This window comes from Callospermophilus lateralis, unplaced genomic scaffold (assembly GCF_048772815.1).
Source record: "Callospermophilus lateralis isolate mCalLat2 unplaced genomic scaffold, mCalLat2.hap1 Scaffold_314, whole genome shotgun sequence".
Lineage (NCBI taxonomy): Eukaryota > Metazoa > Chordata > Mammalia > Rodentia > Sciuridae > Callospermophilus > Callospermophilus lateralis.
The window spans coordinates 436,312-460,930 of NW_027513751.1; the positions used below are offsets into that span (position 1 = coordinate 436,312).

The 24,619-nt window shown below is 41.8% G+C and overlaps 1 protein-coding gene across 1 annotated transcript in view; it reads left to right on the forward strand.

Annotated features, from left to right (window-relative positions):
- The window catches only part of LOC143640503 (uncharacterized), an 87,748-nt gene that overhangs the window by 45,678 nt on the left and 17,451 nt on the right, over positions 1-24,619 (forward strand). Inside the window, exons 6-9 of the mRNA XM_077108267.1 lie at positions 10,258-10,407; positions 10,947-11,058; positions 16,633-16,749; positions 23,337-23,411. Of these exons, the coding sequence (XP_076964382.1) occupies positions 10,258-10,407; positions 10,947-11,058; positions 16,633-16,658 (288 nt within the window). The 3' untranslated portion in view covers positions 16,659-16,749; positions 23,337-23,411. The remainder of the gene's footprint in view (positions 1-10,257; positions 10,408-10,946; positions 11,059-16,632; positions 16,750-23,336; positions 23,412-24,619) is intronic.

The window sequence follows — 24,619 nt, forward strand, 5'->3', positions numbered from 1 at the left end:
CTGGTCTGGTTTTGGTTTATTTTTTCCTTTTATGTCTCTCCCCCATTTACCCTTCCCCTCTCTCCTCTCTCCCTGTTTTCTTACTTCATTGAACCCTGAAGATTGATAATTTCCCATATCATATGCCAGATTTCTCTAGCAGGTGATAAGATAACCTAGAGGGATATCCTTATTTGGCTTCTCAACTTGATCAGCATATGCCCCAGTGACTTTTGTTCTAGTTATCCTATTGAAAGAGCCAATTCTTTTTTCTATCTATGTTTAACATTAGAAGTTTGACAGATCTCACAAGGAAATAAAGTACAATGCCTCATCTTTTTAGTTACCTGGTGAATTGCAGCATCAGATGCAGAACTGTGTTTAAAAAAAATTTTTTTTTAGTTGTAGCTGGACACAATACCTTCATTTTCTTTATTTTTATATGGTGCTGAGGATCGAACCAAGGGCCATGCTCATGCTAGCCTAGCACTCCACTGCTCAGCCCCAACCCCAGCCCTGTCTTAATAGGTGGCATTCTTTCTTCCTTCCTTCATTCCTTCTTCTTAGGGTTGTCTCAGTGGCCAGATCCCACTGAATTACAGATTTAGAAACCTCCACTTTTGCCCTCATTATGTGTGATCTACAGATCATTTTTGGTTAATCATGTAGGAAGTGAAGCCATCAGAATGACTGACCCCTTATAGTATCCCTGTGACTGCTTGTTATATGTCTGACACTGCACTATGGCCTGGAATGGACAGGACCATTGTGGTGAAAGAGGTGCCCTTGTTTTGGGGGGTCTCTGGGTGGTAGAGAGAATGAAGCATCATTGAGCCCCCACTCTAAGATGGACACCTCAAATATCCAATCTCATTTAAACCACTCATCAGTTCCAATGGTTAATGGAAACCCAAGTCACAGATAGCTCAGACGTCTCTTTGCTGCTCCTTGGTCCCAAAGAAAACTCAGGCATGTAATTTATAGGAATTGACTTTGCATTCAGCCTTTTACTTAAATCACCTGGGTTTCAAATATGGCTCTATTTAGCATCTGAAATGCTTATGACCAGAATTTCAGAGAGTTTTGGATTTTAGAATATTTGCATAGGCTTTCCTGATTGAGCATCCTAAATCTGAAAATTTGAAACTTGAAATGCTACAAAATCTGGATTTTTTTTTTGAGCCTTTCAAATTTCAGATTTGGGGATTAGAAACACTCAACAAGTGTATCATAAGCAGCAGAATTCTTTCTTTGTATTGGTAGACCACAGACCAGGCCAGTGGCAAAAGAGCAGAATTCCTCTTGTTACTCCTGCTGTCAGAACTGAGCACCATTTTTTTGCCTAAAGAAAGAATATGGGGAGGAGGAGGGCAGGTGGTGTAGCCTTTGAGATCCTTGGCTTCTGAAGATCTTCTGGAACCCTCAAGACTTGAGTGAGATACAGCAAGGACTGCTCCCCCTCCCCCATACATACACACCTTTCTCTCAGGGGGTTACATGAGATAAATGAGCCAAGAACTGCACAGACTTTAAATTATTCTGCAATGTAAATTATTTCTGCTTCAGTGCTGAAATTCACAGAGATTTGCATTTTAGAGCTTACCTCTAATCTTGGAATAAAACACTTTTTCATCCTTGTTGAATTTTAGCCTTCAGGAGCAGGCAGATGAGGTTGTCTTCTTTTGTCTCCCTTTGCACCTCTCTTCTTTCTTTTTTACCTCAAAATTCCTATGAGAGAAAACCTTATTCTTTTTTTTGGATCATTTTCCTTTATCTTTTGTTTTTGTTTTTTATTGATTTTTTTATATATGACAGCACAATCTAGTATAATTCTTATTATACATATACAGCACATTTTTTCATATCTCTGGTTGTATATAAAGTATATTCACATTAATTCGTGTCTTCATACATGTACTTTGTATAATGATATCCATCTTATTCCACCATCATTTCTAACTCCATGTCCTCTCCCTTCCCCTCCCACTCCTCTGCCCTATCTAGTGTTTGTCTATTCCTCCCATGCTTCCTCTCCCTATCTCACTATGAATCAGCCTCCTTATATCAGAGAAAACATTTGGCATTTTGTTGTGGGGGATTGGCTAACTTCACTTAGCATTATCTTCTCCAATACCATCCATTTACCTGCAAATGCCATGATTTTATTCTCTTTTATTGCTGAGTAATGTTCCATTGTATATGTATGCCACATTTTCTTTACCCATTTATCTATTGAAGGGCATCTAGGTTTGTTCTACAGTTTAGCTATTGTGAATTGTGTGCTATAAACATTGCTGTGGCTATGTTTCAATAGTATGCTGTTTTTAAGTCCTTTGGGTGTAGTCTGAGGAGAGGGAAAGCTGGGTCAAATGGTGGTTCCATTCCCAGTTTTTCAAGGAATCTCCATACTGCCTTCCATATTGGCTACACCAATTTGCAGTCCCGTCAGCAACGTATGCGTGTACCTTTACTCCCCACATCCTCACCAACACTTATTGTTGTTTGTCTTCATAATAGCTGCCATTCTGACAAAAGTAAGATGAAATCTCAGAGTACTTTTGATTTGCATTTGAGAGAACCTTATTCTTAGTAGCTATGTTAAAAGGAAGGTGAATCAACTGTACAGTGTACCTTCTAAGGTTCATAATTCTCCTTTTATTTTTTATTAAAATAAGTCTAGATGGTTCTGAACTTGAACTCATTTTCTAAGTGGAAGGACATGGCTCCTGACCCCCACCTGGGAAGTTGAACAGATCCTTAGTGTGTATCAAGAACTAGGCCTTACCTAAGACTGTCTTTTCTACAAATCCATAAATGCTTTGTGGTCTGGGCATCCTCTGTCCTTCTTAATCATCATGTATGTGTGCTTGCTCAGTATCAGGTCTCTGCTGAGTTCGTGTCCTGCTCTTTAGAAGTCCACAGTTCCACCTGGGTGGGAACCTCCAGGGACTGTGTTGCCCAGAGATCAAGCAAGAAGATCTTGAAGAGTCAGAGCTGGTAGCAGTGAAATTCACTTGGGTGAATCCAGGAAATAAGACTTGTCAAGGATGAGGATGAAGGAGTCTATCCAGGAGAACAATAAAGAGGAAGGAGGGACATTGCAGGCAAAGACAATGGTACCAGGTGCAAGAGAGGCTGGGAATGACCAGAAGGAAATAAACCATAGAAGGAAAAGCTGGAGAGCTTGTAGCAAAGAAGCCCAGATTGTGAGGGGACTTGTGTATAGAGTTCAGAAAGGGGTCTTTTATCCAAATGACTGCAGGAACTTTAAAAGCCATTTCTATAGGAGAGCAAAATCTTCATTTGAGAAACTAGAGGGCGGATTGAAGGAGCTAGAGTTTGGAAACAGTATCTTACCTACTAGGAAGTAGGGCTTGAGGCAGACTCACACACAGTAGTCCCACCTCTCTAGGATTGCTGTCCATAGATTCATTTAACTGTGTTACACTGTGTTCTTAAAATAGTAAGTGGAAAATTCAAGAAACAACCAGTTTCTAAGTATTGGATGACTTTTATGACCATATGTTGTTATCATCATTTTCTTTTATTGTAAGCTATTGTCTCTCATTGTGCCTAACTTATTAATTAAAATTGATTATAGGTTCCTATATATAGGAAAGAACATAGTATATGTAGGTTCCCTTTCTATCTGCAGCTTCAGGCATCCACTGGGGTTCTTGGAACTATCCCTCATAGATAAAGAGAGACTACCATATTTTACTGTGGCAAAGGAAAAGTGTGAGAAGATGTGATGGAGCGTGTAACCACGCTGTTCCTCCGTTTTACCAAGAGCCATACAGACATGGGGGCAAAGTGGATACTGGACTCCTGGAGGTTTATAAGGATCTCTGCCTTAGCATAGTCTAGGTGACATAAAAGAAGTGGGCTTATTTGCCCTGCTCTGCCCAATGTGCCATTGGCCTTGGTTTACCTCACAGTAAACTAAACCCCCATGTCCCACCATTCCACCTTGTGGCTTCTTCCTAGCCTGGCTGATGTGAGCACTGACTGAGAAAGAGAAAGAGCAGGCAGCTGGGGAAATCAGGGAAAGCTCATAATGTGTGTGTGTGTCATCATGCACAATGGAACTTAGCTTACAGAAGTGACAACAGGATGGGACGGGTGCAGAGTGAAAGGAGGAGACCGGGAGCAGCAGAAGATGCACAAGATGGCCACTCAGTACAGTGGACAAGTCCACACATAATCTTTTGAGGAGGAATATTGCAGCAGTAGTAAAGGACTTCTATGTCTATTTTCAGTCTAGATGTGCTTATTCTACGGCCTTGTTTCTTAAGGAAAACGTGATGCATTATTGTACACACATGGCCCCAACTTACAGTTCGACTTGGTTCATTGGAGTATTAAATACACTTGTGATTTACCATATCATAGCTTAAGCTGCGCTTACCAGGATGTAGTCCCGTTGTAAGTCAAGGAGCATCTATAGTTGTAAAACCATGTAATAGACCAGTTTCTTAATTTGTGGGGAAGGAGGTGGAAGCTACTACTTTAAAAGTGATTGAAACTCCAGGAAGCACCTGATCACAAGTGTCCTTCTCAGATTCTTTGTGCTGGAAATGGCAGCCCAACTTCCCTGGCCTGGACCATAGCCAGGATGTGCTGACTCTTGGAACCCTGACGGAGGGCAAAGATGCCGCAGGGCTCAGAATTAACTGGTTCTGCAGACCAGGAGCCTTTCAGGGCCACAAACTCTCTCCCACTTGGCCTTGTATGTGTGAGGGCTTCATTTTTCTTTGAGTCTGGTCTCCGCAGGGTAGGATCTGCCCTTGCCTCCATAGCCCAGTTTTGCAGTCCAATTTCTATTGCCTGGAGAGGTCTTGACTCTCCATTACTGCCTGGTACATCCCAGGGAGAATTCCCCTGGCTCAGACTTACCAGGTACTTTCCACTAGACAAACAAACTTGGGGCAGGGCTGTAAATTCTTTTTGTTGTTGTTGTTGTTGTTAATGGCAGGTCACCAGGTGCTACATGGATGTGTAGAAATGAAGTAGAAGAGGCTATGTGTGTTTGCAGTGTGGAACTGGGGTATTACTGAGGAAAAATACATGCCATCCATACTCCAATCTAAAGCTCAAAATACTGCCATTTCCAGAGGTCAAGCCTATACTCCCAGATGAAAGAGAAGTTAGACACAGAGCTTCTGCCTCTCCAGTTCTGCATCCTGCCTCCCCTGCTGCAGCGCTTACCAGTGTTGCTTAGATTGAATTGTTTTCCTAAATCTCTCCATCCTGGCTCTAAATATCTTCCTACAAGTTCTGCAAATGTGCCTGCCCCCAGCTATAGCCATAAACAGCCAAAGACACGTGACTGTGGTGCTCGTTGACTCCATCAGGGCTCTCTTTTCCCTTTGCATCTCCTGCCCCCAGATGAGGTTAGGTAGATTTAAATTTTAATCAGTTTGATCCGTTGTTTTTAATGGGAATTCAAATTGAACTAGGGACTGAAAATATTAGGGGGCTGCAAGTCGCACAGCTGGAACGTGGTAGCAGCATTTCCCCTGGCTCCAAGATGGGTGGTGGCTTGCTGTAGTGTGATCCTCAGTGCAAGCCCTTTCTGACTAGATCTCAGGAATTAGTAGGTGGCAGAGCATTGGGACTAAGCTTTTTTTTTTTTAACTTTGGCCCCTTAAGTCAGAGAAGGAAAGCTTCCTAGAATGATTTCAACCCACTTCTTTGATCAATGGGACTTGGATCTTCCTTCTAAGCCTGGATGACCAAAACAAGGGAAAGGAAGGGGGTATATGCTAGAAGATGCCCCCATTCCCTGTATACCACCCACCTCTTTGGGCCTTCCCATGAGTTGAGGAAAGGCAAGCAGGGACAAGCTTAATTTAAGAAACCTCAGCCCTTAAACACAAAGGGTAGAGTACACATCACACACTGAAGATAAAAGGGGATCCCTGAACCCCTTGATGCCAGGAACTAAGCCTTACAGTGCGGTGACAGGGGTGAGGCCTTAGAGTCTTGTACATACTGGGTTTGGTTTATTCATGATCACATCTGTTTTAAATTTTTACATTTTACATGTGAAATATATCAAATATACAGATGTCTTTTCCACATTTTTTTACTGGTGTACTATAATTGTACATATTGATGGGATTTGTTGTTGTGTATTTGTATATGCACACAAGGTAACAATATAATTTGGCCAGTATCACGCCCCAGCACTTCCCCCCTCCCCCTCCCTCCCTCTCTCCCTTCCACTCCCTGGTTCCTTTCCTTTACTGATCTCCCTTTGATTTTCATTCCCTGAGATCCACCCCCACCTTTCTTTTTCTTTTCCTGTCCAGCTTTCACATTTGAGAGAAAACATATGACCCTTGACCTTCTGAGTTTGACTTATTTTATTTAACATGATGGCCACTTGTTCCATGCATTTTCCTGCAAATGCCATAATTTCATTTTTCTTTATGGCTGAATAAAATTCCATTGTGAAATATACAGAAGTCTTTAAAAACCAAGGCATTGTCTTAGTCCATTTTCTCTTAGCATAATAAAATATTTTAGTTTGGATAATTTATAAAGAACAGACATTTTTTTGGCTCATGATTCTGGAGGCTGAGAAGTCCAAGAGCACGATGCTGGCATCTTCTGGGGGCTTGGTGAGGGCCTCATGCTTCATCATAATATAGAGGAGGACATCCCCTGGGGAGACAGAGCAAGTGTGCCAGCTCAGGCCTCGCTTCTTCTCATAAGACCACTAATGTCATCTGGGGGCTTCACCGTCATGACCTCATCTAATCCTAATTACCTCCCAAAGGCCCACCTCCAAATACCATTAATATATGAATTTCTAACACATCACCTTGGGGAAACACATCTGAATCATAGCAGACATCCAAGTACCACTCAGATTTGTTGATGTTAGTACTTACAGTATTTTTAAACATGGAAATGATATATTACAAATAACACTGAAGCTCCATCTGCTTCTGTAGATCATCTCTCCTCTGTAATCAGTATCTGGAATTTAGTTCAAATCATCCTCCTACATGTTTTTGTACTTCAGCTACAAATGTCCATAATTGTGAACATTACCCACATGCATAATATTGCTTTGTAGGGTTAAGAATATACAGAAGTTGCATCCAGCCATATAGATTGTTTCACAATGGGTCCCCATACTGTTGCTCTCTTGCAGAAACCACAGACAAGTTACATCCCCTTTTGAGCTACAGGGAAGTATGTGGTAAGGTGCTGCTTATATTAATTGTGGCACAATCCAGATGAACAATCAGGGCCTGGAAAGAGACCAACTTGACATTCTACAGGCAGCATCAGCAGAAATTTGTGATTGATTTGATGCACATATTGGCAGGAATTGGAGTGAAGAATAATGATTATGGTCCAGGTATTGGTAGGGAGATTAATGCTGGTCACTGAGCTCAGGGGCAGATACAAGGATACTGCTCAGGTTAGGTGATGGGTCCTCTTTTAGACCTGTTGAGTTGGAAGCAACTACAGCATAACAGATGGAAAATTTCAGAATGCCATGAGATATTTGGACTTGAAATTCAGGAGAGAGACCTGAGCTGGAAATGCCTTGTTGGGTTCCTTTAGCATCTCATGAGCGTTCACTTCAGGCATTATAATAGTTTGGTTTAAGAAACTTCAGTGGCACCTTTACCTGGAATAAATAGTGTGGTTCAGACTCACGAGATTTCTACCAAACTCTGACAAGTGTCAGCAAGAGAACCAAGGCTGAGTTAACTAATTACCATGTCAGCTTCAAAGGTTAGAGTTATACTTGAGACAGTTTTCCCTCCAATCATCCATGGGGATTTTCTCATTTGTGGGATTCTATAAATCCTCTCTGAATATAATTCCTGCTTTCTGACTGCACCATGCCTTAGTGTTAAAGAGTTCAAAGACTTTATTAGCCTTTATGTAGACTTCTTTCTATTTGCCCAAACTTGCCACCTTGTTATGCTTCAAGGTGCCCCAACCTTTCCTGGGATTTGCTGACAGTACATATGTAACCTAGTGTATCATTTCTTTCACAGACATTTACCCTGGGAACTCTACTCTTAAGTCTGCCGTGAATGGTTTTCTGCAGGGTGGGAAGCAGATGGACCATTCCCTATTCTGCCTGTAGCTTGCTGCAGATCTTACCTGGGGCCTGTGGTCCACCCTCACTATTTAGCAGCTGACTTTTCATGGGGCGGTGTCTCCTTTTTATAAGGGACAGATGCCTGTCCCCACCCCCAATCTCTGCCTCAAGGCCAGCAGGATGTCCTGAGAGGCCTCCTTTTGTGTGATTGGAATCAGCCCTCAGTAGCTAAAAATGTAGGGTGGGGTCCAGGAAGAGTTTGGGTAGCTGCTGCTGTTGAAAGTGTCCAGAAAGACCTGACACACTTAGAATAGGGAATGGCTGCTCGTGGGTGGGCCCTAGTTTTCTCTCCATCTCTTGCTTTTATCTTCTCCTCCTCCTCCTCCTCCTTCATCTCCCCCTTCCCCTTTGCCCCTTCTTCCTCTCTATTCCCCTCTCTCCCTCCTTTTCCTCCTTTCTCTCACTGGGATGTCTCAGTGCAGTCCCTCTCATTACCATCTGCCTGTGCCTACCCCCTCCTTCCCTTTACTACTTACTTGATTCTTTTCCCACACCACAATTGGCCTCTGGCTTCCTCGGGGCCTGTTCCCTGGTCTATGACCTCACAGATTCCAACACTGAATGACCTTTTTGCTATAATGTCTATCACCATCTGTCAGGAATCCCTCTGAGTCAGGATTCTGACTTTCTTCATCTGCTTCAGCCTACCACACCATCCCTGGGTCCCCCAGTTCCATTAGCAGGGGAGGAGGCAGGGTCCCTGAGAAGAGGTTGTGTGAGGCAAGAGTTACAAAACATGTCTACCATAAGAACCATATCCCAGAGCCCCTCCAATTAACCTTTCCCAGGTAGATGGCCCTAAGCATGGCTCAAACTCCCAAGTGGGAAGCTGTGATTTATAAATGGTTCCTCATCGCTATGCCCAGCAGCCTCACCAAACTTCACCTGGAATTAAACTTGCAGCTCAAGCGTTCATGTTATTTATATGTTAGTCTTCAGGGAGTAGCTTGCTTGATGCCAAGTCATCCTGATCTGTAAAATAGAGAATGTGGACTTGCTGTTGTATCCTTCATGAATATTTCTGATATATGATTTGAAAGTTTTCCCCTAGACTGAGAGTCCTGTGTTATAGTCACGAGGGCAGTGAGTGGCAGAGGGCAATTTGTGACTGGCTGCATTCAGAGCCTGCCTCCTCTTCCCTGTGCTCCATGGCTACTGTTGTCACACCCTGTGTCCCTTATGGGTTTGAGTCACAGAACTTTCTATTAATAGATTTGCCTCAAGTGTCTGAAACAGGCTTAGAATGGGAAAGCCTTGTCCCACCTTCATACAACTGGAAAACATTACAGAACTTGAATTTTTCAGCTTTCAAATAAATAAATAAAACACCAAACAACCAAGCTGTACAAAATCCAGCTTGCACAACTTAGTCACACGGAAACACGAAGAGGAAGAAAAAGTGATCTGGTTTCCACTTTATAGGTGGTTTTGATTCAGAAAATATGCTTCAAATCCAGTTTCTACAAATACAAAAAAAGGGGGCTTGGTTTTGCTTCTAGAATAAAAAGTAAAACTACTCTTGAATGTTTCAGGTCTTACCAGAGTTTCCATTTATCCTTTTTTTTTACTTTTGCCTACCTGGATATTCTTCTCTCTCCAGCTACTGAGTCAATCGATACATATTGTGGGAAACTCTTCTCTCCCCATGATGAGAATTAAGTGGGATCCAGTTCCGACAACATGAGTTAATCATCACTAGAAATATTGGCAAGAGCTGGGGATGTTTGTATTCCTTGGGGACAGCTTAGCATCTCCGGATAAACATTCCAGTCCAATCTTCTGCCTTCTCTGGGTCTTCCATCTCCAAACTCTCTCCCCCATAAAGAGGATGAGCCAAAAGCAACTTGAGGATCCCTGGTAATTTACAAAGTGAGGACGATACTTCCAAAGAGTGGCAATGAGTTGTCATTGGTACTCAGTAATGTGTTGTAATATAGTGTATTTCTTGCATAGTTATACAGTAGCAATATGACTATTTTTAACCTTAAAAAAGAAAGTCCAGAATTTGGATTGCCAAACTACTGCCATTTCCACGATAAGAATGCCCACCCCTGAGGCCTCTAGCTCTTAGAAGCTCCATCCTTCCAGACAGGTTGTTAAGCAAATAAAACAAGAAATGCTTTCTGCTTGTGCCCTCGTTTTAGAATAGAAAGATCTATTTGGACATCATCCACACATATATGGAAGTGCATGCAACAGTTTATGGCTCCAGCACAAAGAATATTTCCAGTTACGTGAAAAACCATGGCATACTCAATGGACGAGACCTGCAATTTCTTCTCCGAGAAACCAAGGTGAGTTTTCAGCAGATTTGTAAACATTGACCAGAGTTGCTCTTTACAGGTTTGTTTCCCTTGGCATTAAAAATGCGATCAGATTCTTTCTTGTTTTCTTTCTAACAATGCAATAGCTCTTTAGGCCTTGATTGGGCAGTAGTTTCCTAGCAGCTGTCACTAAAAAAATTAGTGAATAGGGAAAGGAGGTTGCTACTGTTTGTTAATTGATTTTGGCAAAAAAATAAATGCAATTAATTTTTTTTCAAAAATTGTTATTTGCACAATTCCTGAACTAACTAAAAATAAGTGGGGAAGTCAGGAAACTTTATAATAAAAAAAATTTACAGAGGATCTTCTCTGTGCTAGGCAATAAGCCAGGGGCTGGGAGTAGGGCCAAACATGGGAAAGGTAAGGCTCTATCTTAAAGGACAGTCCTTCTGCTAGAATAGGAGCCTCTTCACAGTAAGCCAGGGTTAATGAACTCTTCACTCTGTTATCTGTGTTCATGGAATCAAATTGGGTCCCTAACCAGCTTTTCCTCTTACCTCCTCATTTAGCAAGTATGTCCTGGACACCAGAAAAAAAAAAGAAGAGGTTCATATGGAAGAAAAATTCCTGCTGCCTCAGGGAGCAGAGAAATCATCATCACAGATATAAGAGATTGCTGGGGTATGGATACACCTACTATTGAACCATATAAAGAGACAGAATCAGGTAGCCAAGGTGCCAATGGCATATTCAGGAGAAAACTAGAAAGCAACCTATCTAGAAAGTATTGGAAAATAGTGGATGATTAAATACAACAGGAAATAAGGGTCAATGGTCACAGAAAGAGGCATGCAGACACTGCACATAGATAGTTGGGGAGCCACTGAGTGTTATTGTACTACACTAGAGCATAATGGTCTGGGGCTTTGTGGGCTATGCCCTTTCTATATTCCTGCATTAAAGTATCACATGAAATTAGGTAGCTTGTGAATAACAGAGTTGGCCGTGAAAGCCCTTTAATTTATTTGATATGCTTTCTTATATTTACTAATAAGTTTTTTTTTATGAATTTTGCATATACTTATTGAACAACTAGTATATACCAGGCATTGTGCAAGGAATGCAACAGTGAACAAAACAAGCAGATCCCTCCACTAGTGTTTCCTAAAGCATAGAGAAGTTTATTATCACGGGTGGATTTCTTAACTCTGGTCCTTGGCTCACTTTGCTTTTATATTCAAGATAGGGCAGAGAGGTTGAACAAATAAACTTTTGTAGCATGTTAGCCATCGGTGATCTTATTTAGAAGGTACATTCATATGTGCTATCCTCTTGGAATCTCACAACAGCTTTAAGAGGTAGACAGTGCTAGTAGGGTTGTTAACTCTGGAGAGCTGGACATGCCTATGGTAAATTGAGGTCAAGTTGAGGAGGTCACTCTAACTCGTGATTGTTTTAATTGCAAATGAAATCTCTGCTAGGCTGTTGATGAACCAGACTCATAAACACCCAAACTCAATGGAAACCAACCTATCAAAGAGTATCTATCTCCTCTGCTTCAGTTTCTCCATTTGTAAATATATTTGATCCTTTCAACCTTCAAGTTATTTGTGCAATAGCATGAACAAAATATTCTGTCAGTTCTTTAAGTCCTTGTTTTAATGAAGATATTATTTCCTTGTAAGGTCACCTGTAATCAGATGATTATTTGAAGCCCTCCAGTAATGACGTGTGTCCCGTTTTACCATTTGCTTCCCATCACCTCCTGTCTTACGTTGATATTTTAGAATCATCAGGATGTCCGGGCCCTTTAACAGCAGTGCTATTTTTTGCTATTTGCCTCATTTTACTTTTCTCCACATCAGGTTGTGGAAAAAGTTCAAGCTCCTTTAAAATAACATTTGGCAGAGCTGGTTTTCAGCAGCATGTCTTTACTGTCTCACACACTTCTATTAACCCAGCCTCATGAATGTCTTGCTCAGCCTTGCAAATTTTAAAAGAACCCTTACTTACCATCCACTTACCCTGTCATAGAATAGGAAATAGGCCAAAACTGAGGTCCCTGATGTCCAGGAGAGAACAAGAAGAGGCCCATAAAACCCCAGCCACAATGTCAGAGTGGCCAACAGCCAAGGAGGACAGCTTGAATTTTAGCATGAGGGACATGTATTCATCCTTGAAAAAAGGGTACCTTCTGAGCATGTCCCTGAGCCCATTACATAGTGCCTGCTTATCTGAAAAGAATATATTAAAATACTCCAAGTGGAACTATGGCTCAAACAGTTACCAAATAGGATGAGGCTAAGACAGTGTATCACTGAGATTCTCCTCACACCCAGAACACACCCTCATGCACTAAAATGAATGGATCTTGGCCTCTGCAGTAGTGACATGGAAGGCCGGTCAGCCTTTGCATTTATAACCCTTTCTGCTTCCAACTCCTTCCTCTGTGTCTCTGAGCAATTTATAAGCAACTTATTCCAATCCACCTTGGAAGTGGAGACCTAGAGCTGCTGAGGACTGTGGAATAAAGTAGATTCACAGGGTCTTCAGCCTCAATACTGGAGAGGGAACAAGCCTGAGCTCCTCGAGAGGTTTGAAGGAATGATTGATGTTTAATCAGCTCTAGACTCATTATTTTTCTTTATGAGCCCTCTTTGAATCTCTGCACCAAGCCCAGGAAACCCTCTGCTCAGCAGAATTTGTCCTGGCATGCCATTAGGGACCCAGGCATCTCCAGCAGACTCTTGCTTCAGGGAATCTGGAAAGACAGGAGGAATTAATGAAACATTGAAAGAGATGAGAATCTAGAGAAAATGATAAAAATTTGGATGAATGAATTATTTATCAAAGGACCACAGACAAGTCATTCAGTCCAGCAAACGCCAAGAGATCAGTTGAGGTCAGCAAATCAGGATTCGCTAGAGTAGCATGTTTTTAATTTTGATGTAAATCTCCATCTCTTGTAATATATTTTCTTTCTTCACCTTCCTAATCTTAACCTCTTCATGTCCACCTTCCTCTTCTTGCTTCAGGAAGCTTCCTATTACATTTGTGATATTAAATAGGGTATTCACATTTAACACTGGGATGCAAGGGTGTCTGCAGTTCTGACGTAGGAGCCAGACAAGATACCTTCCTTTCTGCAGTCAGAACATCTCTGACTGTGGCCTGCCAGGTGAAGCTGCTACTAGTGCTCATGCTACACCTGTACCCTTCTCTACCCAGACTTTATTTCTTTTCCCCTCCAAGCCTTGGTAAACCATGGTGATCCTGTGTTCCCCACCATGCCAGCTCACATAGAGGCCTGGACAGATTTGGCAAACGGGCTGCCACATCCTATCCTGTCTTCATGCCTGACTCCCCACCCTCTGCCAAACAGACATTCATTCAGCTATGACTTTTCTTATACAGCTTGGATGGGTTTTGAAACCTCTCTCAGAATCAGGGCTTGAGGTTCCACCACCACTGGAACCAGGCCATCATGTAGCACCATGAACTTTGCACCAGAGGTTTTGCTTGTTCTCTTTGTGGGTATATTTCCAGTGCCTAGAAGAACACCTGGCTTATAGAAGGTACTGGATACAGGCCAAATATCCCTCATCCAAAATGTTGCAATCCAAAACTTTTTGGGTGCTGACATAATGCTACAAGCACAACTCCCATACAACTAAACCCCAACTACTGATGCTAGCCCATGATGTGCAGATGTGTGACACTGTAGCGGGATATGAATTTGGGCCACTACTTAGTAAATGTTTATAGAGTACCAAGTTTTGGAATATTGAATTTTTCTGTGAAATATTTCACATAATCCTCACAGCAACCCCATGAGATAAAACAATGTTGTTGTCCCCATTTTGCACTTGAGAAGGTCCCAACCCTGAAGAAAATAGATTATGCATGAGCCTCAGAGAATCCACAGACAGGCAACTTGTCACAGTTATGGAAGTATGAAATGACGGTGTCAGGACTTGAACCCTTTTCTCCTTGACTCCCAAGCTTGTACTGTTAATTGCTACTTTGTGTCATAACCAATTTATTGGGTAACCCAAGGTTACTTCATTGCTCAACTCCCTCCTGAGCCACCTCAGCACGGCTAATTAATTATCATCAGAAAAGTGTATGTTGAGTATACCAGATTTTGGATTATTCTTGATGTGCCCCATCAAAAGTGACTAGAACTGGGCTGGGAGTATAGCACAGTGGTAGAGCCCTTGCCTAGGAGGCTGACACTGACTTCCATCCTCAGCACCACCACCCAAAAAGCAGAGAAGCAGGAGCAGAGCGGGGAAAACCTTCTTGGACTTTCCTCACATGATTTCCCTGAGTGACTGGCAGTGAAAACTGCAGCTGGAGCCCAATGACTTGTGGCCCATTTTTCCTGTCCTTAGTCATGTTTTTGCACACCACTGCTGCAGCAGGCTACCAAGACCAGTGACTGAGAGCAAGAGGGAACATCCACTCCTCCAAGTATATCTCTATATCAGAGTCTAAAGAGAAAAGGAAAAAAGAGAGCCAGACCTTTTGCCTCCACAGCAAAGGTCTTAACACTCCAGAGCTAACACCTCCTTTTACGATAAACATGTTATAACATCTTTTTTTTCTCCTGAAATGAAAATCTTAAATAATGTAACCTGCCTGCCTACATAATTAAAAAAATATAGTTTCCTAACTCGAATATGAAGAATAAATAAAAAGAAAATAATTCATAATAAAGTAATACATATTTCAATATTATGTAGCCAAGACCTATCCTAGCAGACATGATTTTTCATTCCCTCTTACCATGAACACTTGTATTTAAAAGGAATAAAACATTCAACTAAGAGTTGTCAGCCTTTTTTGCTTGTAATTGACATTATGAACGAGAAACTAAATATAAGAGTGTGTACACATATCACACATATATACATAATTGCCATTAATGTGATAGCTACAAATATAGACCAATTTGGGGACATTTTACTGGCAGTTCTGGTATCCTGAGTGGCATTGACTTCACTGCCATGATTTTTCCAAAATGGTGACAGCTCATGGGCGAAGTTCCAAATAAAACAGTACGAACATTTCTTGATTTACATGGTAATTATGCTCCTGGGAAATTTATTGTATATTAAAACTGTATCAAAGTGTTAGATGCTATAAATCCACCTGAAAGCCCAGCAGGGCATTTGGAAGTTCTTTGAGCTGGAGGAGGAGATCAGTGGTAAAGAGCATTAACAAGGTCCTGGTTCAATTCCCATCATCAAAAATGATGAAAATGATGATGATGATGGAAGTTGAACAATTCCTCTTTGTGCAGGTCTGTCCTAGACCTCACTATATGTCATGTATCCCTAGTCCCCACCCACAGGCTAAGAGTAGCACCAGCTCTTGTGGTAACTAAAAATATTCTCATAAATGTCTAGAACACTCCTTTACACCACTACCTTAAAGGGGTATAAGAATAGAGGTGGCAGCATGATCGAGGGATAAATTTAGCTGTCCTGAAGAATGAATTTTTAAAGAACCCAGAATTGTCAATATATATCTTTGCTTCTTTGACCACCCTGTTTTATAAAATAAAACCTCCTTTAGGATAAAACTGCCATTTCTTGCTTTTCCAATTACAGATTGCTTCTAAAAATTTCAGGCCCCAATGTTATGCTGATGATTACTCCCCAAACCCTAAAGATTCTGTTTTATTCTGATGGGATCACTTCTGTTTCTATCATCTTTTGTATGCACCATTACTCATCTTCTTGGGACTGTTGCAGCCTTGATTTTTATTGCAATTTTTTATGCTTACCTGTCTGTCCTAGCCAAGAAAATAGATACTGGTTTGAAAGAGGTTATTTTCAGGGGTGAGTATGGATGAGCTATGCTTATTTTGGTTGAGCATAAATGTTCATTAGGAATTAAAGTCACCTATAAGGGCTGGGAGTGTAGCTTGGTGGTAGAGCACCTGCCTAACATGCACAAGGTCCCAGGTTCAATCCCTGGCACACCCACACACCCCACCTAAAACAGCCACCTTGTCACCAGATTGTGACATTCTCTTATTTCCAAGAGGGATTCAAGATGTGCAGCCATCACTATTTGTTTCTGAACTGCTATGTTTGCACAGGATGTTTCAGTTGTCGAGGGAGAGGATGAGTGTCTTATTACCTGCGCAAGTACAACTCAGTGCGGTAAAATGTACAACACTTCATCTAGCCCAGAAGATTTTTTTGAAATCAGTGTGAAACTGTGGTGTTGTTTCCTCTTTTCCAGCTGACATCCCAGCATCCGTATGCTGAAGTTTTCATCAGCCGGCCGCATGTTTGGACTGTCAATCTCAACAATCAGGAGGAAGTCGAGGATGCAGTGAAAGTGATTTTGAATCAGAAGGTTGTTTCTTTAATTCCATTTCCCCCCCCATTTGTGATGTGACCTGATGTGTGGAAAGCATCACAGTCCCTTGGATTCAGTCAATAGCATTTTCCCACAGTAGCCAGAGTTAGAAGAGTAGCCAGTCTGTAGGACTTGGCCTGGGGATTTCATGGATGTTGTGTGACATGGAAAGCAGAGCCAGTGTCCAGATGTGGCCATGGATTCTACTGAACTGTCATGGCTCCTGTGTACCAGGCACAGAAGGAGGGGCTTGAACTAGGCTAGCTTCCAAGATTGACTTAGGTCACTCTTAGAGATCTGAAAAGATGGGCCTGCTTCTTTTACCTTACCCCAAAAGAGGGGAGGGGGAGATGGGGAAGAAATCGTGAAAGAAATGTTTTTGCATAATATCTGTTTATTTGTTTCTTTCTACCAAAATATTAGGTAGGCTCTTGTAAAATAACTTACTTTTCTGGACTCTTCTCATCAATTCAGTAGACATTTATTAAGCACTTACTGTCTGTGAGAACTGTCTGAGTCACTCTGGGGAGGGGGAGGGGTGCTTGTTCCATAACCACAGGTGAGGCTGTCTCACCACCTGTGGGAGTTGACCACCCACCTGGGATGAGTTCAGTTGTCCTGATCCTGCAGTTAACTGTCTCAGGTACACACTGCCCCTGTGCTTCTCCTATCAGAGCACTCTTCACACTTGGTTGTGATATTTAAGAGAATCATGCAGGTGTGTTGTGAGGGTGGGCTGGACTTACACACTTTGGGTTTGGCTTCCAGTGACTAGTAGAGTTCCCTCCTCTGTAATATAGAGCTGATATTACATACTTGACTGGTAACCTGAGTGGACTAAATAAGATCACATATACAAAGTGCTTGAATACAATGTCTATCACATAGGAAGTGTTTAGCCACTATGAAGTGATTTTTATTTCTTACAATAGACCATCTGGGTTTCTGCTAGACTATAAGCAACATGAAAGCAGCACATATATGTCTGCCTGCTATATATGTCTGCCTGCTATATTCCTAGTATTCAGCACTGTGATTTACCTGGATCAGAGATAGGAGTTGATGTTAGCAACAAACACATGCTTAACAGTGCAGATGATATTCAGTGCCAAAATCAACATGCAGAAGATCTAGGGATGGGAGCAGGGGTCAGGGGCGCTTCTGGTGAATGCTGCATTTTGAGTTGTCATTTGAGTAGGAATTTTCAAAGCAAAACTGTGAATGGCATGGATAAGGCATGGGTTCAGTGGAAGGGAAAGATCCGAGAAGGGCACATATCCTGGATGAATGGCCAGTTTACCTCTTTGAAACAACATCTTTCCCCTTTGGGAAATAGAATGGGATGATAACGAGTCGGTGGCCCACTAACCTGCCAATTTCAGTTAATTGAGAGCATCTCCAGGGGAGCAAGGGCACTCTGATGTGCTATCCATATTCTGTCCCCTTGAAGATGGTCTGGGTATTGGGCTTTGGCATAGCTGTCAGCTTCCCAATGGTCACATGTGTAGTCCCAAACCCAGTCTCAACAATTGTAGGCAGGAGTCCCCGAACTCAACTGACCCAGTTGATAGAAGTTCCTAGTGAAGTGTGGTCATACTGGGCTGCCTGAAAATATTTGCTCCACACCTAAAGTTTTACCACCAGGGAGTCATTCCTGAGGAGATTTAAGGATCTTCCTTCCTGTGTCCCAGAGTTACTTGTGTATTAGTTATCTAGGGCTGCGTGTGACATAGTACCACAATTTGATGGCTTGAACAACAGAAATGTTGTCTCTCAGTTTTAAAGGCCTGAAGTCTGAAATTAGATGTCAGCAGAGGATCATGCACACTGTGAAGTATATAGCAATTCTACTGGACTATACAGTAGTTCCTTATATCTGAAATTTTACTTTCTATGATGTCAGTGACCTATAGTCATCCATGTTACAAAAATATTAAATGGAAATTTCCATAAAAGTCATATATTTTAAATTGCATACCATTCTGAATAATATGATGAGATCTCACACCATCTTTCTCCATCCCACTCATGACATGAATCAGCCTTATGTCCAGTGTATCCATGCTATATACACTATCCACCCTGGTTTAGTCACTTAGTAGCTATCTGTTATCAGCTAAGCTATTGTGCTACCACAGTGCTTATATAAAAGTTTGTGTACTATCCTCAGTTTTAGGCATCTACAAGGAGTATTAGAATGTATCCCCCATTGATGAGGAGGCTATTTATTGTATTCTTTCTTGCCCCTCCAAGCTTCTATCAACCTCAAGCATTACTTGGCTTAAAGTCTCTGAGCTTTATTCTCTGCCTACGTGACAGTGTGGCTTCTCCCTGTGTGTATCTCTGCTTCTCCTCTACTTATGATAAATTAGGGTCCACCCTAAATCAGTGTGACCTCATCTTGAGTACATTTACAAAGACCCTATTTCCAAATAAAGTTACACTCACATTTTAAGTGGGATTATTTTCCATGATACAGATGAGAAAATTAAGGCTTAAAAAGATATTTTGCAAGATCATACTAGTAACTAGTAAAACCTGGAATCAAATTCAAGTCTTTTTTATTAGTTTTTTAAGATAATAATTAAAAAAAAACACAAAATAGAATAAAAGGAAAGATAAACTGTGAAAGAGTAATGGAGTATGGAATAAGGAAAGAGATTAATATAAAAATTATTGTCATAAAAGTTGTTAGAGATGGATCAGAAATGTGGTAGTGTTTTCTCATATGTAATTCCAAGATTTTTAAATTACATGACACCCAAAAAAGAAAAAGAAAACATGACCTTTCATTAAGAGAGGAAACAATCAACACAACCAGAACTTGAGATGGTCGAGATATTGGAATTATGAGATAACAACTTAAAAATTTTATAATAACATGCAAGGTTATGTACTCCTGTAATCACATCATCTCAGGTGGCTAAGGCAGGAGGATCACAAGTTCAAGGTCAGCCTAGGAAACTTAACAAGACCTTTAATGGTCCACATAAAAAATAAAAAGGGCAGGATGTAGCTCAGTGGTAGATCACCCTTGGGTTCTATCCCCAACACCCACAAAGAAAGAAAAAAGTTCTATGATAAATATATTGAACAATTTGGGGAAGAAAGTGGACAACATACGTAAATGGATGGAGAATTTCATCAGAGAGGTGGAAGCTATTTTTTAAGTCAAATGAAAAATTCTAGGAAAAAAAATACAGTGTCAGAAATGCATTCCTTCAGTGGCTTCTAAGCAGACTGTACAAAGCAGAGGGGGAAAAAACAATGAAGTTGGAGACTCCTCAATAGAAATCATTCAAACTGAAACACAGAGAAAGAATTAAATGGAAAAGGGTACATGATATCTTTGGGACAAAATGAAGCAGCATAAATTAGGTGTAGTTGGAATCTGAGAAAAGGGAGAGACTGGCACAGAAGAAATTTCTGAAAGAGCAGTGGGTAAGAATTTTCCAATTAATGAATGAAGAATTTTCCAATCAATTTACAAATGCTAAGGGCACAGTGGACCCCAACAGGAATAAATACAAAAAGAAAAGCACATAGTCAAAGGGCAAGAAACAAATAAAGGAAAAAATCTTGAAAGCAGCTAGCTGGAGGAAAAACATTACGTTCAGAAGAATGATGATATTAAAGACAGCCAACTACTCATCAGAAACAATGGAAACCGTAAAACAGATTTTAGAAACTAGAAGATGTATGGGGCTTTTAAATAGGCACTCTTGGGGACAATGAGGAGGCTATTGTATTCTTTAAGTATGGTGTATTTAAGTATGTATTTTTAAGTATGGTGGGAAATTTTGAACAGGACAATGACATGACCTAGTTTATATTTGGAATCCTCCAGAGAAAATATAAGATCTCCCTAACTTAAAACTGTATGGCTAGTAAAAGAGGAACCTAGACTTAAACCCTGGTTTTCTGGTACCTACTAAAACCATGTCTTCATCAGATGATGTCAAGCCACCTGTTAGGTGGGACCATTCAGGCTTTAGCTGATTTTTGAAAGCAATTTGCAGTAAGATTTGCAAAGGTGAGGGGGTACCAGTGGACACAGGAAATCTCACAGGAAAGTAGGTCCAGAGGAGAAGATGGAAAATTCATAGAAATTTTCCAAGCCAGCAGGCCAGTAGCCTGCAAACATCCTGCCTGCGGCCTTAGTTGGATGAGTAACAGGCCTTTTTCCACAAAGGAGGATGACCACAAACGGGCCCTTGTTTTTGTCTTTTGGGCCCTACTTGGGTTTCTCAGGGATTGGGTGTGGTCAGCATTCTCTTTCATTCATACCCCAAAGTGGCCTTCACTTGTTCCTGAAAGTGTATTAGGCAGAAGGCTGTCCCTTCCCTTCAGTCCATGAAATGGCTTTCATTTCTGGGGTGTGCTGTTGCTCTCTGTCCCCTAAGCTCAGGGTCTGGAGAGCTTTCCCATGCAGAGGAGGCTGTACCCATCCACACTAGAATGGCAAGGGGGACTCCCTGGCAGTGCAGTGGCATAGGAATGCAGTTTCCTTTTTTTTTTTCCTTTTCCTTTGTAGGAAAACTGTCTGGCTTCATATCCTTTAAAACAGTGAATTGGCCCTAGAGCAATGAATGAGTCAGCATCCCTTTGGTTAAATTGGGCGTGACTGGGACAACAGGAAGAGCCATTTTCTGTATTTACTGCATTGAATGATTTGAATTCATTAACTTATGAGTTCTAATGGATGCCCTTTGGAATATATTGTCAGAATCGCCATTGGGTGCTTCCTGCCACAGAAGTAGATCTCTTGGTCTTGTGACAGAAGAACACCAATGTATGTTTAATTCTGAATTCTACTTGTCTACTTGTAAATAATTCCAGATATGCCATGTCCTCTGCCTTAAATGGTTTCTTTTGGTTCCTATGTATCCTTTGAGAGGAGACATTTCTCTAGGCCTGTTACACAAAGCTTCTTGAATCATCCATGAGTTCAGTAAATAAATACCTTTAAAAGAAAAGAAAATTTCACATTTCATATGAAGAGCTATATCTAGGTCAGAAATGGCCCTGCTGAGGTTCAGAAGCTTGAAATGGGGACAAACAAGCTGAGAATATGTTCTTCATAGAAGGTTGAGCTCTTTAGAGATGAGGAAGGTGACCTCTCTATTCTTGTGGAAGAGTGTCCATGATCTTACAGAGGCTCAGCCTCTCCTGACTGTCCAGACAGATGTGGACAGATATGGCTGAGATCCAACCTGTGTGATGAAACTGGCATCCAGTTGTCTGTAAACACACTACTGGCATTTAATTGTGTATAAATAAAGATATGTTATCAATTTTTTATAAATCATGGCTTAAAATTTTAAATATAACATAAACTTAGAGAAAAGGGGAGAGGATGTCCCGAAACCAACTATGTGGCTGCCTACTAAGGAATATCCTCTGTCCATTGTCCCACGTTTAGCAGGCTTCAGATCTCAGGTACTTTGTCCTGTTCTCTACCCCAGAGATCTGAGGTAGGTAAGTGTAGACTCAAGAGGAAGAGGTGAAGGTGCTCCTTCCCACCCAGAGATCCCCAGGGGCTAAAGGGCTCTGTGAAGCTGGTGATTTTCTCCGAAGTGAATTTCCCATCTCAGATTGGTGCGCTGCTGAAGATGCAGACCTCAGCATCCTAGCAAACATTGTGCAGTGGAGATCCAGACGCACCTATCTTCCCCTTCCCTCCAGGCTCAGTGTAGATTGGAATGCCTTCCCCACAACAGGGAGCACCTCCCAGGGTTTTCTTCCCTCCTTGAAGTTCAAGCAACTCAGTTTAGAAACCTCAAGACTTTTGGTGACATCAGTGAGTCTTTCCTGCGTCCTCTCACCAACGTCCACAGTCCTGAGCTGCAGCTTCCTCTGCCTTTACACATCAAATCTCACTCTACTCCACCTGGAACAGCTGCCATCTCTCCTCACTCCCCAGCCTTGACTCTCTGGACTCATAAACATAGTCTGCTTCGCCCTCTGACCTCCCAGAGTCCTCTAGCTGGGCTCTTCAGGACCTTATATCAGTTAGTTTTGTACCATGAGTTCCTTGCATATGTGCTGACCTCACCTAAGATTGTAACTCAGTTTTCCGGTCACTGTTGTGGGTCTATAAATAGCTCATTGTGTGGTTTCCTCAAAGCAGTGTAACCTTGTCTTCATTCAACAGATTCATGCTAAGAGCCTACCTGTCCCACACTGTGTGCACACAGGGATGCAAATGACACAGCCATAACTTTACCCCAGGGGGCTTACCTGCTAGCAAGTGGTAATCTCCACCTTCTGTTGAGTGCCTACTGTGTGCCAAACACTAACTTTAGTGCTTTTCCCCTTATATAGTCTTCACTGTAGCTTAAAAAAAACAGTGGCTTTCTTGCCACTGCTTCCTTCTTGGGTTATCTGAGACTTGTGGATGGTAGACAGTCTGCTCAGGGACTGCACCTAGGGCAGACAAGGTGACATTGGGAAACTGGTGACTTACAGCTTCTCCCAAGGCTGCCTGCAGGCATTGACACTCATGCATTGGGAGGTTCTAGGAGAGCTGGTAAGTGGTGTGTGTTGTGTGTTCTCCTCATTCATGGAACCTTCTGTTTCCGCAGATTGAGCTATACATGCCCTACAAATTCACATGTGAGGGGATATTGCAGCGAATCAATGCATTCATCAAAAAACAAGTAAGTCTTGTCAAAGAGTCCATCTTTCCTTGCTTCCCATTCCCTCATCAGGTTTTCATCAACAGTTGTGAGCTCACAATATTTCTGTGGTTATTTGCCTGCTTTGGAAGTCTCCAGAATCTGGATAATGCCTTGTTGGAATTCTAAATGCAGCACCATCATGGTCACCCAAGGGAGCAGTCTTTCATTGGGGGATGTTCTTGGTGACAGTGGAAGGTCACATTGACACTGACAGCAGGGAAGACAGGATGATCAGGTCAGAGTTTTCCCTGACCAGCAGGGCTTGTGTAGTAAGTGGGCTCTGGGGGCATCACAAGGACTTAGGAGGGGTAGACAGACAGCTGTCTGTCCTGCCTTTGTTTCCCACCCCCAAGAAAGGCAAGAACTGAAACTGGTTTCTAAGCTTTCTTTTAAAGGTATGTGCTCAGTAATTCTAAGCATTTTAGGACTTTATAGTGGATTTTCAAATATCTCTTCACACAAGACCTCTTTCAAACAAATCCTAGGTATATAAAACAGATAAAAGAAGGACTGCAACTCCAAAGCAGGGGAGAGTGCACACAGTTCCACCACCCCCAACAGGGCTTGGAAACTACAGCTTATGTCCTTAGAAGTGAAGGCCATGAGTGTCACTACCTTTCTTTTATAATGTTTTAATTCCTTGGGCTTCAAAAGCAACCCAGAGCTAGAAATAGACAGACTTGAAACCCATGTGGGTAGGAGAATCTTAACTCCTTGACCAGATTTCAAATATAAGGGGCTCCCTTTAAAGGGCAGGGCAGAGTGGTCTAGGCCGTAAAGGATCTTTACCCAGTGGGGGACCAACAGAGCCAACTGAAAATAGAAACTGTGAGTTGAAAATTTAAGTAGGCAATAGACTGAAGGCCCAGCGGGAGTTTCGAAAGGAAGAGTTGGTGGTTTGAGGAAAGTAAGGCGGTGGATGGTGGCCGGCAGTGGGGCACTGCTGTTGGCAAGAGCACCATGGCACATCGGCTTCAGGATGGCCTGTCTGATCATCTCAGGTTTTGAGAGCTGCAAAAGGATGTGCCCTCCAGTCCAGCCTCTAGGTTCAGCTCTTAGCACCACGAGTCTGTGGTTATATGAGCTGAACAGACATTACTCAGCTTCTCTGTGCCTTCTTCCCTCAGTAACATAAGAATAATAAGAGGACCTTACTGAGCTAATGGGAAGATCACACAAGCTAATAC